Source organism: Belonocnema kinseyi, chromosome 6 (assembly GCF_010883055.1).
Source record: "Belonocnema kinseyi isolate 2016_QV_RU_SX_M_011 chromosome 6, B_treatae_v1, whole genome shotgun sequence".
Classification (NCBI taxonomy): domain Eukaryota; kingdom Metazoa; phylum Arthropoda; class Insecta; order Hymenoptera; family Cynipidae; genus Belonocnema; species Belonocnema kinseyi.
This window is the reverse complement of record NC_046662.1, coordinates 4565394-4582002: the sequence shown is the minus strand read 5'-3', so window position 1 is coordinate 4582002 and position 16609 is coordinate 4565394. Positions and strand designations below refer to the sequence as shown.

Here is a 16609-nt window from a genome sequence, read left to right as displayed (position 1 = left end):
ATCTTTTTTGGTTGAAAATTCAAATATTCGCTTGTGAATGAATGCATTTTGTTAGAAAATTCATATTTTTTGGTAAAAAATTTCTTGTTTTTGATTGAAAATTAATTTTTTACCTAAAAATTGAACTATTCCATTTTTCATTGAAAAATGTTTATTTTCTAGTTGAAACTCAACTATTTGGTTAGAAATTCATGTATTTTTTTAAAAATTCTTTTTTTTTTGTAAATAATTAATATTTTTGGTTGAAAATTCATTTTTAGGTGGTAAATTCATTTTCATTGAGTAAAAAATTGATTTTTTAAATTGAAAATGTAACTATTCCATTATTGTTGAAATCAATCTTTTTTGGTTGAAAATTCAAATATTCGCTTGTGAATGAATGCATTTTGTTAGAAAATTCATATTTTTTGGTAAAAAATTTCTTGTTTTTGATTGAAAATCAATTTTTTTTTAAACTGAAAATTGAAATATTCCATTTTTGATTGAAAAATGTTTATTTTCTGGTTGAAATCAACTATTTGGTTAAAAATTCATGTATTTTTTTAAAAATTCTTTTTTTTTTGGTAAATAATTAATATGTTTGGTTGAAAATTCATTTTCTTTAAGTAAAAAATTGATTTTTTAAATTGAAAATATAACTATTCCAATTTTGGTTACTTGATCTTTTTTGGATCAAAATTCATTTGGTCGGTTCACAATTCATGTCGTTTATTAAAAATTCGTGCTTTTTGGAAGAAAATTAATTTTGGGGTGAAAATTAATTTTTTTAAATGAAAATTGAACTATTCTATTTTTGATTGGAAATGTTTAATTTTTAGTTGAAATTCAATTATTTGGTTAAAAATTCATGTATTATATAATTCAAACATTAATTATTAGTAATTGAATAATTGAATATTTATTGATTGAAAATGTAACTACTTTGTTAAAAATTCATTTTCTTTGGGTAAAAAAACTGATTTTTTGAATTAAAAATGCAACTATTCCATTTTTGGTTGAAATCGATCGTTCAAAATTCAAATAATCACTTGAGAATGAATGTATTTTCTTAAAAAATGCATCTTTTTTTGTTGTTGTAAAAATGAGTCTTTTTAGTCTTTTTTAATACAGTACCTGCATTAATTTGTAAACATTTAAAAGAATTTATTCTCCAATTTTCGTAAAAAAAATCTCCCCATTTTCTTACACAAATCATTTCATTAGATACAAATGGTGTCTAATCTGCAATTTCAATAATTTTAAGCCCTGATTAGACTATTAAAAAAAAAAATAATAAATAGTTTTCAAGCCTGATGGATGATTTTGTATTCCAGTACGGAAAATAGAATCACGTCAATTTTCTTCCTCAAAAATCAAAGAGACAAAAAGGAAGAAAAAAAAAACAATAAAAATAAGTAAATAAAATAAATACGAATAATTAACGTGATTCCTTTCCCGAGTGAAATAGAGTAATGTAAGTAATTATGCATTTGCTGGTCGGTACATACAGCGGAACTCACCCGCAGGAAACGGCCGCGAGAATTCTCTTTAAGGTCTAGGTAATACCGTCTGTTGTCCTTAACCATCATTTCCGACTTGAGTTTTCCATCATCCGGTACATTATCCGGATTTGGTGGACCTAATCAACGCAAAACGATAAATTAAAGGTCAACAAAAGAACAAGGAAAGCGCAAAGATAAAATTAAGAACGAAAATTATGGCATGCATTTTAGGGCTGTTCAAAAAAAAAAAATAATAATAAGTACGAATCATTTTTAGTTTAATTGCATTAATATTTAAGGAGATATGGGTTCTTAAAGAATAATTCATATAAAAATTCAAAATTACTATTCTATCACATTAATTGTTTTAAAAAACAATACTGTTTTCAGTTTGTTTATTTATTAATAAAAACTATACATTGTCTGCACTATCAATTTTCTAAATTAAAATTTCTAAGTGGTTCTAAAAATTATTAATGAAAAGGAAAATTTTAATTCTAAGTGAGGAAAATGAAACTATGGATCAAAACTTAGAAGATATCTAGTAAAGTTTAAAATTATTTTTAAGTCTAGAAGATTTTTAAAAATCTCGAAAAATAATGTGGAAGGTTATAAAACAATTTTGTTGATTTTGCTGTATTTACCAATTTTTTTTAATATAAGCGAATTTTTTCAAAAAATATTTACTATCTTTAGAACTTTTACAATTTTTTGAAAAGATTCGAAAATAATTTAAATCGTCAGAAGGCTTCAAAAATGTTAAACAAAATGTAGATTTTTCTCAAGATTTCGAAAAAAAGAAGCTTTTTAAGAATCTTGAAAAATTTCAAGACAATTAAGAAAAGTTTATTAAGATTTCTGTGAAAATTTCAAGATTTTTTTTATTTTCAATAATGAATTTTAAGAGAACATTGAAATATATTTCAAAATATTTTAAAATTTAAAACTTGCAAAAGTTTTAAAACATTTTTTGAAAATATTAATTTTTAAGATTTCGAAAAAACAAGCTTCTTAATCAAAAACAAAATCTTAAAGATTCCTAAGAAAATTTAAATCAACATTTATTTTGAAAAACGAATTTTAAAATAAAATTGAGAAAAATTTTAAATCATTTAAAATTATTTTTTAAAATGTCGAAAAAGAATGTAAGAGATCATAAAGCTACATTTTTCAATTACGCAATATTACAAAATTAAAAAAAAAAAATTTAGTAAGTTTCTAAAAATATTTAGAAGCTTTGAAAAAGTTAAACAAAAAATTAAAAACTTGAAGTTTTCAAAAGATTTTAAAATATTTTGAAACTTGCAAACAATTTTTAATAAAAAAAGAATCGTTTTAAAGCAAAATTTTTTATTTTTTCAAGATTACAAAATTGTAGACAAAATTCGAATAAGTTTTTAATTATTATTAATTTTAAACTTGAAGAAAATTTAAAACTAACTGAAGATTTTTTTAAGATTTCGGAAAAAGCTTTTTAAGAATTTTGACAGGTTTCAAGAGATTAACAGTTTTTTTAGAAGATTCTTGAAAACAATTTCGAATGTTTTTTTTAGCTGAAAAATTAATCAAGGTTTTAATTGTTTAAAAAAATTCAAGTAAGTTTAGACTTTAGGATAAACAAATTTTGAAACATAATATACATTTTTCAAGATTTCGAATAAAAAATAAAATCTGAAGCTTTTTAAGAATTTTGCAAGGTTTTCAGAAAACAAACAACTTTTGTAGAAGAAATTCGAATAAATTTTTTCTTATTATTAATTTTAAACTTGAAGAAAATTTAAAACTAACTGAAGATTTTTCTAAGATTTCGAAAAAAAAGCTTTTTAAGAATTTTGACAGGTTTCAAGAAGATTAACAGTTTTTTTTTAAGATTCTTGAAAACAATTTCGAATGTTTTTTTTAACTGAAAAATTAATCAAGGTTTTAATTGTTTAAAAAAATTCAAGTAAGTTTAGACTTTGGGATAAACAAATTTTGAAACATAATATACATTTTTCAAGATTTCGAATAAAAAATAAAATCTGAAGCTTTTTAAGAATTTTGCAAGGTTTTCAGAAAACAAACAACTTTTGTAGAAAAAATTCGAATAAATTTTTTATTATTATTAATTTTAAACTTGAAGAAAATTTAAAACTAATTGAAGATTCTTTTTAAGATTTCGAAAAAAAGCTTTTTAAGAATTTTGACAGGTTTCAAGAGATAAACAGTTTTTTTTAAGATTCTTGAAAACAATTTCGAATGTTTTTTTTAACTGAAAAATTAATCAAGGTTTTAATTGTTTAGAAAAAATTCAAGTAAGTTTAGACTTTAGGATAAACAATTTTTGAAACATAATATACATTTTTCAAGATTTCGAGTAAAAAATAAAATTTGAAGCTTTTTAAGAATTTTGCAAGGTTTTCAGAAAACAAACAACTTTTGTAGAAAAAATTCGAATAAATTTTTTATTATTATTAATTTTAAACTTGAAGAAAATTTAAAACTAACTGAATATTTTTTTAAGATTTCCGAAAAAAGCGTTTTAAGAATTTTGACAGGTTTCAAGAAGATTAACAGTTTTTTTTAAGATTCTTGAAAACAATTTCGAATGTTTTTTTTAACTGAAAAATTAATCAAGGTTTTAATTGTTTAAAAAAATTCAAGTAAGTTTAGACTTTAGGATAAACAAATTTTGAAACATAATATACATTTTTCAAGATTTCGAATAAAAAATAAAATTTGAAGCTTTTTAAGAATTTTGCAAGGTTTTCAGAAAACAAACAACTTTTGTAGAAAAAATTCGAATAAATTTTTTATTATTATTAATTTTAAACTTGAAGAAAATTTAAAACTAACTGAAGATTTTATTAAGATTTCGGAAAAAGGCTTTTTAAGAATTTTGACAGGCTTCAAGAGATTAACAGTTTCTTGAGGATTCTTGGAAAAAATTGCAAATGTTTTTTTTAGCTGAAAAATTAATCGAGGTTTTAATTTTTTAGAAAAAATTCAAGTAAGTTTAGACTTTAGGATATACAAATTTTGAAATATAATATACATTTTTTAAGATTTCGAATAAAAAATAAAATTTGAAGCTTTTTAAGAATTTTGCATTTTTCATTTTTTTCAATTAATTAAACATTTAAAATCATTTCCTAACATATCGAAAAAGAATCTGTAAAAAATCTTAAAGCAATATTTTCAATTTTGCAATTTTATTTAATTTTTTATTTAATTTATTATTTTTTTATATTATTATTTATTATTTATTTAATTTAATTTTTTTATTTATTATTATTAAATTTTCAATCTTAGAAAAAATTTGAGTAAGGTTAAGAGAAATATTTTAAAAAGTTTTAAATAATTTTAAACTTGAAAAGATTTTTAAACATTTTTTTTAAATGTTGATTTTTGAAGATTCATTTTGTAAAATTAATTTTATCAACAAAATTTTAAAAATATATTCGAACATTTCGGCATTTTTTGTAATTAAAAAATTTTTTTCTCGAAATTTTAGGAATAATTCGAGTTATTTCAATTTAAAAAAAAATGAAATAAAATGAATTTGTTTTGGTTATGAATTCAAATATTTTCGTTGAAAATTCGCCTTTTTTCAATGAATTAAACTATTTTATTTTAACAATTCATTTTTTTGCGTTGTAGATTCATTATTTTAGTTGAAAATTTATCTTTTTTGTTGGACGTTCACTGAAAATTCGTATTTTTTTTCAACAAATTAACCTTATTGGTTAAAAATTAATCTGTTTTTGGTTGAGGATTCAACAATTTTGTAGAAAATTCATCTTTTCTTGATGAATTAAGCTGATTTTTATGTAAATATGAACGATTACAGTATCAAATTCGCCTCTTTTAGCGAAAATTTAATATTTTTTGGTTAAAAAAGCGTTGAACATTATTCTGCTTTGTTTAAGGATTTATCTGTTACGTTGAAAATTCAACTTTTCGGTTTAATATGAACATTTTTGTTGTTGAAATTTTGATTTGCCATATCTGAAAGCTACAAAAATATTTGTAATGAAAAATTATACACAAGCGCAGCGCGCGGTTGAAGTCAGTTTTTTAGAAATTGGTTTATATTAATTTTTGGCTCATTTTTTACCCAAAAGGGGAAAAAATCGAAAATGCAAGTTTAAATTCGTAATTTCTGTATTTTTAACGCCCCTAGCATGCATATATAAAAAAAACAATACCTTACCTAGAGATGCGTAATAGTCACTAAATGTTGATAAGTGATCCCGAAACTCGGAAGCTGTACTAAGTGCTAGGAAGATTTGGCTTCTCCTACCGTCTGCTCCGATCTGGAAAAATATTTTAAATTTAAGAAATGAAATTCAGAATAATTAAAAATTTAAATTCCTCTTTAACGCCCAATCTTCAAATATATCTACGACATTTTTGGAAATTAAAAAAAAAAAAACACCAAGAATACAACGATCAAATTTGGATAACACACTCTCGAATGTCTCCATTCGAATTAAAAAAAAAAATATATATATATAAGAGGAAATAAAAACAAGGCGAAATTATTGACTTTTTAGAAGATACTTTAAAGTATATTTTAGAATTCGATAATATTTTTCAAATTGTCACTAGACCCCAACTGATGATGTTGAACTTAAAATAAAATTTGCAAGTTACTAACAATGCCATACGTACAATGCCTTTTTGCAATTTTTGTTAAATTTTTTTAATACCTAAAATATTTTTTAGATCATTTGAAATCTTTAAAATCTTTGTGATATTTTTTGAAATCATCAAACATGTTAAAAAAAGGGTTGAATCTTTAAAATCTTCGGGACCCTTCGAGAACATTCTAGAAACTTAGCACAGACACGAACCATTTCAGCTGTAGACTAGTCTTTACTTTTTTATTTTTATTTTCTCTTTGTTTTTTGTTTTTTTCAATTTCCAAGATTCTTGTATAATTCAATATTAAACAAAAAATTATATTAAATATAAAAATGTCTAAACTGGACGCTAATATTTAATTATTATGTTTTAATATTAACCTCGGCTACTTTGATAAACCTCCCACGCTTGTTTTGTTTCACGTCAAGGTAGAACCTTTTGCTTTGAATTTGCAACATTTTCGTCGCCAACTCCTGCTCGGCCTGCTGACCTTGCTGACCTGTAAGAAAAAGCTTCAATCAGTCACAAATTCTTCTTACAATAGATACCTGAATTACAGGGAAACGTACCGTGTCAAGTTATTCAAATTTTTTAGACTTTCCTCATAAATATATCAATTTCAAAAGAGAAAAATAATCAAATATAATAGAATTCCCAAGCCATTAGAGAATATCAATAAAACCCCATCCCCAATTCCACAAAACCTTGATCTACAAAAATCTCTCTCCAGACGAATTATGCATTAAAATTACATAAGATAATTAAAAATTAATTGTTTTTATTGTACAATAATTTGTTCAACTGATTATTTTATTTTTGCATTTTTTAACATGAAAAGTTATTTTTTTTATTTAAAAATCGTGCGATTTTTTTAAAATTGATCTTTTTCAGTGGAAATTTAATCTTTTTAGTGAGAAATTATTTTTTGTTTGAAATTTGATCTTTTTGGTTGAAAGCGTATCTTTTTGGAGTTCGAATTTCAACTACTTGGTTGACAGATGAATTAGATTGAAACAAAATAATTTTTTATTGAAATTTAACTTTCTTGTAATAAACTCGTTTTTTCTGGCCAAAAATTAATTTCTTAAACTTGAAATTTTTTTAAGTTGAAAATTTATGTATTTTGTTAAAAATACGTCTTTTTCAAAAGCAAGGTGGCCGTTTTAATCGACGAAATAAATTCCCGGTTCGCAAACATTTTTCACGGCCAATGAAATTTAAAAAATGGAACACTAAAGCTGAAAAAGTTTCCACTTGAGGTAATAAAAACTGAGCTGCAAATGAAAGCACTCAAAGTGGAACTGTTAAATTTTGAACTTTTAAAAATGAAATTTAAAAGTTTTTAACTAAAAAATTTTTTATTCAAGTGCTCAATAATTTACGCGTATAAAATTGAAGGTACTAGCATTTTTGAATATAAAAAAATATAAATCCACGTTATCATTTTCAATGCTCTAAATTAAAAAACCAATGAATGAACTTTAAAATTTTCAAAATTATATTTTTAAGAAATCTTAAGCTTGAAACATCAAATATAAAAAAATTGAAAAAATTTTAACTGAACACTTCTTAAATTAGAAATTTAATTATTTTCTTTTCAGATAGTTTTAACATCCTTGGAAAGCTTCCAAATTTTATTTCAAAATCTTGAGAAATCTAGAAGCTGTTTTAAATTTGTTTTAAATTTTAGATTATTTTGGAAATTTTTTCAGAACTTCCAAATATATCTACAAATTAATTGATTTTTCTCTACAATTTTCAGAAAATCCTGCAAATTTTAGAAAATTTCTTTACAATTTGGATGAACAAATAACAATTCCAGGTTTTCTATCTCAAAAAATTCAGTTAAAGATACTTTACTTTTAAATATTTGGTTTTAATTTACTTGCCTCATATAAAAATTCAAATATTGCTAACTATTCAATAATTAATCTTTTTTTTAATTAAAAATTTCAAATTGAATGGGTTAAAAATGGAATATTTTAGAATGAAACAATATTTTAAGTGTAATAAAATCCTTTAATTAAGAATATATTATTATAAAGTTATTTTTAAGTCGAAAATAGTGTATAAACTTTCAGTCACATGTTCACATTTGTTTAATGACAGACTTTCAAATTGAAACCGTTTAAGTTGTAACGTTAAAATCTGAAAATTCTTAAATTTTGAACTGATTTAAATTTTATTACTTAAAGTACAGATAAAGTAAAAAACAATTTATCTATTAAATAAAAATGTTTTTATCGAAAATTTCCAACATCAAAGGCTTTTATTTTTTATTTGTTCAAGTCTTTAAGAAAGTATTTAAACATTTCTTAAATTAAAATTGTAAGCTCAAAAAGAAACATTTTTAATGTAAAAAAATTTGGAATTCGCATTATTGAAAAACATAAAAATTCAACTAATTATTTGAAAACTGTTGAAATCGAACGTGGACAGATTTTCCTTCTGCAAATCTGTAAAATTCCCGGTAAAAAAAATTCACTGTCATTTCCCGGTTTTTTTCCAATCTCAAAAAATTCCCGGTCATTTCTCGGTTTCCCGGTCTAGCGGCCACCCTGACTAGAAAATTAATCTTCTTGGGCTGAAAATTAAACTACTTGGTTGGAAGGTGAATTAGTTCATAAAAAATTAATTTTTCTTGTTTTTTTTTTAAAAAGAAAGTTCATCTTTTTGGTTGAAAATTTATATTTTTTAGATTGAAAATTCAACCACTTTTGTTGAAAGGTAAATTATTTTGTAAGAAATTAATTAATTTCGTTAAAGTTTAATTTCTTTGTTAAAAATTCCTTTTGTTGTCAAAAAGAAATGTTTTTATCTGAAAACTGAACATTTATAGTTGAAAATTAACTATTCGGTTTGAAATTCCTTTTTTTTGTTAAATAATCGTAATATGAGTTGATAATTTTTTTTATGTTGAAAATTCATTTTTTTTTAAAGAAAATTAATGTTCTTGGTTGAAAATTAAATTACTTGGTTGAAAGACGAACTAATTTGTTAAATCTTCATTTTTCAGGTTTTGTGGATGTTCTTTAGTTGTAAATTCGAATATCTTGAAACTTCAACTACTTGGTTGAAGATATGAACAAAAATGATTTTTTGTTGCTATTAAAGATTCATGATTTTAGTTTAAAATATATATCTTATGTTGAACGTTAAAATCTATTGTTGAAAATCCATCTTTTTCGAAAGAAAGTTAATTTTATTGGTTAAAAACATATCGCTTTGGTTTGAAAATTCATCTTTTTGGTCGACACTCAAACAATTTTGTAGACAATTATTTTGTTTTGTCGAAAATGATTTTTTGACTGAAAATAAAACGTTGATAGTTGAAAATTCGTATTTTTGGTAGAAAATTATTCTACTACCTGGTTGAAAGATGAATTAGTTTGTAACAAATTTTCGTTTTTGTTGAAATTTAACTTCTTTGTTTATAAATTCGTTTTTTTTTTGTCGAAAATTAATATTTTAGTCCGATAATTGATCTTTTTCTTTGAAAATTCATGTTTTAGTTGAGAATTCAAAGGTTTTGTTGAAAATTCGTCTTTTTTGGCAAAAACTTTTAATTATCTTGTTTGATCATTCCTTTTTTTTGTTAAAACTTAATTTTTTTATGACAATGTTACTATTCCATTTTTGGTTTAAAATACATCCTTTTTAGTTGAAAATTTAATTATTTGGTTTAGGATTGAACTATGTTGCTTTAAAATTCGTATTATAGGAACCACTCTTGAAAATTCGCAACCTTAGGGACCATGGCTAAACGTATTAGATAAATGAGGTACCGTCAAACGGGGTAATTTTGTACACCCCTAACGTCCCTGAATTGATAGAAAAAAGTCCGCGAGGCTCGCAATAAGCCCGATTTCGCTAAAACTGTATCATAAAAAAAAATCTCAAGAAGGATTATCCGATTATGCATTATCATTACACAAGAGGATTTCTCCACCCATGGTAACTGTTCACTTTGCAGGGAAGCGCATTAATGGATCCCTCCAATCTCCGTGAGAGGGAGAGATCCTCGGAAAACTGGGTTACGTCTCATTCGCAGCGACTAAAGCTTACTAGGTCACTCTGGACAATCGGGTGGCTATAATCTGAACCAGCCCAGCGATGATTTTACGTTACTCGAATAACTTGCCAAAATTCCCTTCCGGAGAGGAATCTTCGAGCTCAGGATGCGTAAAGGAAGCCTTTCGAGTTTAGATTAGAGTTAAGGCAGACACGAGAGAGACAGAGAGAAAGATGTGCCAGTCGTACTCGATCAATAACAGCTGCATCTCGGGTTCAACGATTCTCCTCCTCCTCCTCCTCCTCCTCCTCATCCTCATCCTCTAGCTCATCATCCCCAAGCCACAAACCCCTATTCTATCATGAGATCTAGTCCCTTTAAGCCACCCACCCACTTTTTCATTCCTTTTCGCCCTACTCTTCCTGACCTCGGTTAATATCTTTATCCGAGTCTAGCTCTAGGGGATTCGCCGCTCAATTTCTACGAAAAGTACGGGGGTTGACACTGTGTCAAGGACGTTCCGAAATGAGGTGAAGGAGAACCGAGAATACGAGGGGAAGAGAGAACTAGATCCAACTGGTTCTTAAATGCCACCAGTTTATGGGGAATTTAATGCTTTTCCGAGCGAGAACATTTATAGGAAATGAGGACTTTTAATTCAAGGTGTTGACATTTTAAGGAAATTGGAGCGTCCACATATTACGTGACGCTATTTTCAGTGATTTTTTAATTTTTAGTTATCTCTCCCTCTTGAGACAATTTGTCACATTTCGATTAATATATTTTTTTTTTCATATGAGAACATTGATTTAATTTAAAGATTAACTTAGATGACAGATTTAGCTTAAATTTTTTGCTATCCATAAACTATTTTCCCCCTTTTTAAAGAAGATTTTAAATTTTATTAGAACTCAATAAGACAATCCAACTAATCTTGGTAAAAAGTTCTTTTTTTGTTGTTGAAAAGTATACAATCATATTTTTGGTACGGAATTCATCTCTTTTGGTTAATAATTCTAATATTTGTTTGAAAAGTCATCTTTTTGGTTTAAATTTTAACTATTTCGTTGAAAGTTTAACACTATTACCTTTCTAGTTAAACTTTTATTTTTTTAAATTAAAAAGTCAAATATTGCTTGAAAATTTATGTATGTTGTTGATACTTCTTTTTTGAAATTAATCTTCTTGGTTGAAAAATAAACTTTTTGGTTGAATGCCAACCTTTTTCCTTGGCAATCGATTTTTGTCTTTTTAAAGATTCACCACTTTAGTTAAAAATTCATCTCTTCGACTGAAATTTGAACTGTTTTGCTAAAAAATTCGTTGTTCTTTTTTGATCTAAAATTAGCGTGTTCACTTAAAATGTAACTATTCCACTTTTTGTTGAAAATTGAGCTTTTCTGGTTGAAATTTCATGTATTTTGTTGAAAACTCGACTTTTTTTATAGAAAAACATTTCTTAGTTGAAAAAATGCAACTGTTTTGTTGAAAATTCGTTTTATTTTTGATAGAAAATTAATTTTTTAACTAAATTTAACTATCCTATTTTTTGTTGATAATTTGTCTTTTTCGTTACAAATTTTACTAAGTGATTGAAAATACATATTTTTAGTTGAAAATTCAAGGAATCGGTTGAAAATGTATTTTATTGGTACTTGATCTTTTTGGTAAAAAATGAATCTTCTTGGTTAAAAAATAAACTTTTTGGTGGAAATACAACTATGGTTGAATGCTGAACTCTTTTCATCACAATTTTTTTTAATATTCATCATTTTAGTTGAAAATTCATCTCCGGTTGAAAATTTAACTATTTTGCTAAAATTTCGATCTTTTAGGTTGAAAATTCGTATTTTCTTGGTAGAAAATTAATCATTATTTTGGTTGAAGATTTATAATTTTTGTTAAAAAATTACATTATTTGTTCGTAAATTCACTTTTTTGTTAAAAATTCAGTTCTTTTCTAGAAAATTGGTTGTTAAACTTTTTTTTTTGTTTAAAAATGTAGCTATTCCATTTTTGGTTGCAAATTTTTCCTTTCTAAGTTGAAAATTCAACTAGTTGGTAGCAAGTTCATGTATTTTCTTAAAAATTCGTCTATTTGGGCCGAAAATTTATCTTGTTTGTTGAAAATTCATCATTTTGTTTGAGGAATTAACTATTTTGTGAAAATTCTTCTTTTTTAGTTAAATTCAAATGGCTTAGGTTTTTTTTTAACTGAAAATTAGTTTTCTAAATTGAAAATTTAATGATTCCATTTTTGTTTGAAAATTTATTTTTTCTTTTACTTCGAAATTCAATTATTTGTAAAATTCATGTACTTTGTTTAATAATTCACCTTTCTGAGTTGAAAAATAATTTTCTTGTTGAAGTCACATTTGTTCTTCGTTGAATTCAACTGCTGGATAATTTTTTTCTAATTAGTTGTTTTATCTGTAAGTTTAACTGTTCCAGTTTCGGTTGAAAACTTATATTTTTTAGTTAAAAAATCATCTATTTGGATGAAAAGTCACATGTTTTCGTAAAAATTCTAGTTTTGGTACAAAATAATATTTCTTGATTGAAAATTCATCTATGTAGATTAAAAATTCGGATATTTGGTAGAAAACTCAACTATTTTCTTAAAAGCTTAATTATTTTGTCAAAACTTAAAGTATTACGCTAAAGTCCCCTTTTTCGTTGAAAATTAAACTTTTTTTGTTGAAAATTCTTCCTTTTAGATTGAAAATACAGCTGCGCCTTTTCAAAAGAAAGTTGGAGAAAACTGTACTTTTTCGAATTTCTTGAACGATGATACTTATTCAGTATTTTCATATATCCTAATTCATACCCCCATTGTTTTAAAACTTTTTTTCAGATTAATTCCAGAAAATAATAACTTCTACCGATTTACCAGGGAAAGTAATTGTTTAAACAAATGAAAATTATTAAAATCATTGCCCAATACCCTAAAAAAAAATAAAGATTACACTTAACATTCGTTAATTGTGTTCCAAATTACTAAATCAGACTCTGTTCAAAAAGAGATGTCCAATCGCGGTACCTACTCGATTGTTGCAGACTGCTGCCAGGAATGGGAACAGGGCTAAGGTCGCCCTGGAACATCCTGCTTTTGAACATCTTGTCGATACTACGGTAATCCGTGTACCTGTACATACTTTCTGCCACCTTCAACTATCCAGGACACCTGGCTATCAAGTGAATATCTCAAATATCGATTTCAAATCTTCTTTTATTTCAAATCCCATCCTCGCCACACATCCAGAGTAACATTATCTTTCACCACGCCTAAATTGCCTCAAAAACTCACTCACTGCTCGCAACCTCTTCGAGCACGACATCCACGCAGAAGTTTCTTCGAGTCGCATCACTTTATTCTTAACCCTCTAAACTGGAAATAAAGTGGTCACTTCCTGGTACTCCAATTCAGGGATCTTTTCTAATCTGATCTCTTTTGATCTCAAGTTACTTTCTGCTCTTCTGAAGTATTTCATCCCTTCAGCCTCCGAAGCACCCCGGAGGGTTCACTAGGTCACCATTTATCAGGAAAGTTGGGGAATCGTGGTGTCCTGGGCCGAAACTCGACTCGTTCATTCGAGTTTAGCTATGCACTTGGCAGTCTCCGAACCGATCGACTGGTCAACTGCTGGCCCTCCAGCAGGAAACGGCAAAGCATATTTTTCCGCCCGGCCCAGCTTGGACTAATGCGAACGGCGACACGATGCAGCTGGTACAGCGAATCGAAGATTCCTCTTCTCCTCGCTAACCTCTCCTCTCCTCTCCTCTCACCCGCACTCTCTTTATCTCCTTTTATCTCTGCCTCTCCATCTTCCTCATATGTCCCCCCTTCTCATTTCTTTTCCTCTAACTCTACTATGCCTCATTGCTCTATTCACTCCTCAATCTCTATCCTTTTCTCCCAGCGCAATACACTCATTTTCTCGTCTACTTTATACCTTTCTTCTTGCATAAAGTGCCAGGTCACGTTTTTTTTTCTACTCGGTTATTCGCTTCCTCGAGAGAGGGCCTTGAGGATCAGGATGAGGTACAGAAGATTATATGTTGGTTGCTCCTTTAGTCAACTTCTGTCGACCTACTTCCTGCTGGAGAGATTATCCCGGCATTATGGCACTGAGAGGGCACTTCCGGTCTCTTAGTGAGTTCTCATGTTGGAACTAGAGTGTTAGTATAGGACAGAGTTTATCAGTTTTAGCTGATACTTGTGGGAGATGGAGGCCACCGCCTTATTTTGAAAGGGGTGGCGAAACGAGGCCCTTTGGATCGTCGCATACCGTGTGAGTTTGCGAGAATGCGGGTCCAGGAAGTGGACGTGAACGTAGACGACACACGGCGACGAAGACGACAACGGGAACATGTACGCAGGCACTCGGAGAGCAAGTGCATTGATCTCTGCGCGCCCGCGACCTACCTCAATGCTATCTGCATTCCCGTGGCCTAAAGCCACGTTTCCATGATCGTCGACGAGCGACTTATTTTAGCCTTTTTTTAAACAGGAAATATAAAACGAGGCAAAAACAGAGGAAAATGTTTAAATATGCTTCCAACATCCCTTTGATGAATTCCCCGATCGCAACCCCAAACCATAAAAAAAAGTGTATGAACGGATCCTAATACGTCCACTAATAGTACTTTTGTTTGTTTCTTACTTATCCAGAAACTTCACTACGTTGTTCCAGAAAGTAAAAAACACGAACCGTTCGCGAACCGGTAAAATGCAAACAAAATAAAATGGTTTCTGCCTACTGAACAACGTGAAAATAGTTTGTTTCCATCGATTGACAACCAACTTAAACCGGAACGTATGTTTCATTTAATTACCTACTTTTTAACACCATCGCTAAATCCCAAGGCATCAAATTTTGATCCAAAAGTAAATCAATTTGCCATGCCCTAATTCAGAATTTTAATTCCTTGCGAAAAATCCCCGTTCAAAATCCAAATTGTAATTCTTTTAGGAAATTCACTGTTTCAAATCCCATTTAAATTTTTTCTCTAAAAGAGTGACGCAAAATAGACTGATTTTTAGCCTATTTTTAGGACTTCGCCAGCGACCTGGGGAAAAAATATAAAAATATATGTTACAGGTATCCAATGACTTTTAATTAAAAAGCAAAGTGAGCATCGCCTTTCGTTTTTTTTTTATTTCAAAGAATTACCACTATTTAGGGATTGAGAAGGCCCCCAAAAAATAAAAAATTAGAAAATACCACTACTTATAAAATCATTGTTAAGGGGTAGATGTGAAAAATAATTTTATAATTAGTAGTATTTTCTATTTTTTAATTTTTGTTGTCGTCTTCTTAACCCCGAAGTTGGGGTAATTTTTTGAAATTTAAAAAAAAACGAAAAGCGATGCTCATTTTGGTCTTCAATGACGAGTAATCTAATACCTGTAACATATTTTTATATTTTCCCCCCAGATGAAATGATTTTTAATTCGCGATCATCTTCCGGTTAATTTTAAATTTTTTCGGTCAGATATTTATACTTTATTTTGAAATGTCAATGCCCTAAATCAGAATTTTAATTCCTTGCGAAAATTCCCCTTTCTAAGACAAAATTGTAACTTTTTAGGAAATTCATTGTTTCGAGTCAGAATTATATTTTTTCTGTAAAATGATCCTGGTCTGGTAATTATACATCTTTTTGAAATTTTTAGAACACCTATAAAGATGAATTTTTCATCAAATAGTCAAATTTTCAAACAAAAAATAATTGTGGTTGATTTTAAACCCATCTATTCAGATTATTACACTTTCCAAAAAGGAAAAGAAATAACCCAGAAGTTATACATTTCTAAAATTACTTACATTAGAACATCCTTTTTAAAGTATTTCAATAATAATAGCTTTTCTTCAACAAATTTGGGTAAAATTGTTTGGTCAATCTGAAGTAAAAAAAAGATTGAACTTCAACCAAAATTCGTTTCATTTTCAATCAAATATTTTAATTTTTAAGCTGAAAAATCGAATGTTTTAGAAAACAATTAACTTTTAAACCCGAAAAGATGAATTTTCAACACACAAAAGAATTAATTAAATAACAAATTAAAATTCAATTAATTCATCTTTTTTATTGAAAATTCAACTGCTTGATTGAAAGATGAACTACTTTGTTTAAAATGCATTCTTTAAAGATTCGCCTCTTTGGTTAAAAATGTAACTCTTTTGTTAGAAATTTTTTTTCTTTTTGGTTAAAAATCCAATTGAATTGAAAATTAATTTTTTTTTAAGTTGAGGATTCAACTATTTTGTTCAAAAAACATTTTGGTAGAATTCTCTTAGAATAGATTTAGGAAGTTGTATCTTTGTCTAAAGTTTTCCACTTTTCACTTAAAATGTGGTAATTTGTTTTATTAATAATTCACTCTACTAAGTGAAAAATTGCAAATAAGTTGGAAAATTCGGAAAAACGAAAATTTTTAACTCTATTCTGAGAGGAAATTACTGTTAAAAATGTTTTCAACAATTTA

At 27.1% G+C, this 16609-nt stretch overlaps 1 protein-coding gene across 5 annotated transcripts in view; it reads right to left on the bottom strand.

The window, feature by feature from the left end:
- LOC117175685 (transcriptional activator protein Pur-beta) overlaps positions 1–16609 on the bottom strand; it is a 55379-nt gene that overhangs the window by 24513 nt on the left and 14257 nt on the right. For 3 of the 5 annotated variants that reach the window (XM_033365418.1, XM_033365415.1, XM_033365419.1), the window contains exons 3-5: positions 6488–6606; positions 5674–5776; positions 1488–1618 (exon numbers count right to left, since the gene is read on the bottom strand). In XM_033365418.1, coding sequence (XP_033221309.1) covers positions 1488–1618; positions 5674–5776; positions 6488–6606 — 353 coding nt within the window. Of the gene's footprint in view, positions 1–1487; positions 1619–5673; positions 5777–6487; positions 6607–13163; positions 13748–16609 lie in introns of those variants that run through there. The other 2 variants (XM_033365416.1, XM_033365417.1) reach the window with 2 other exon arrangements.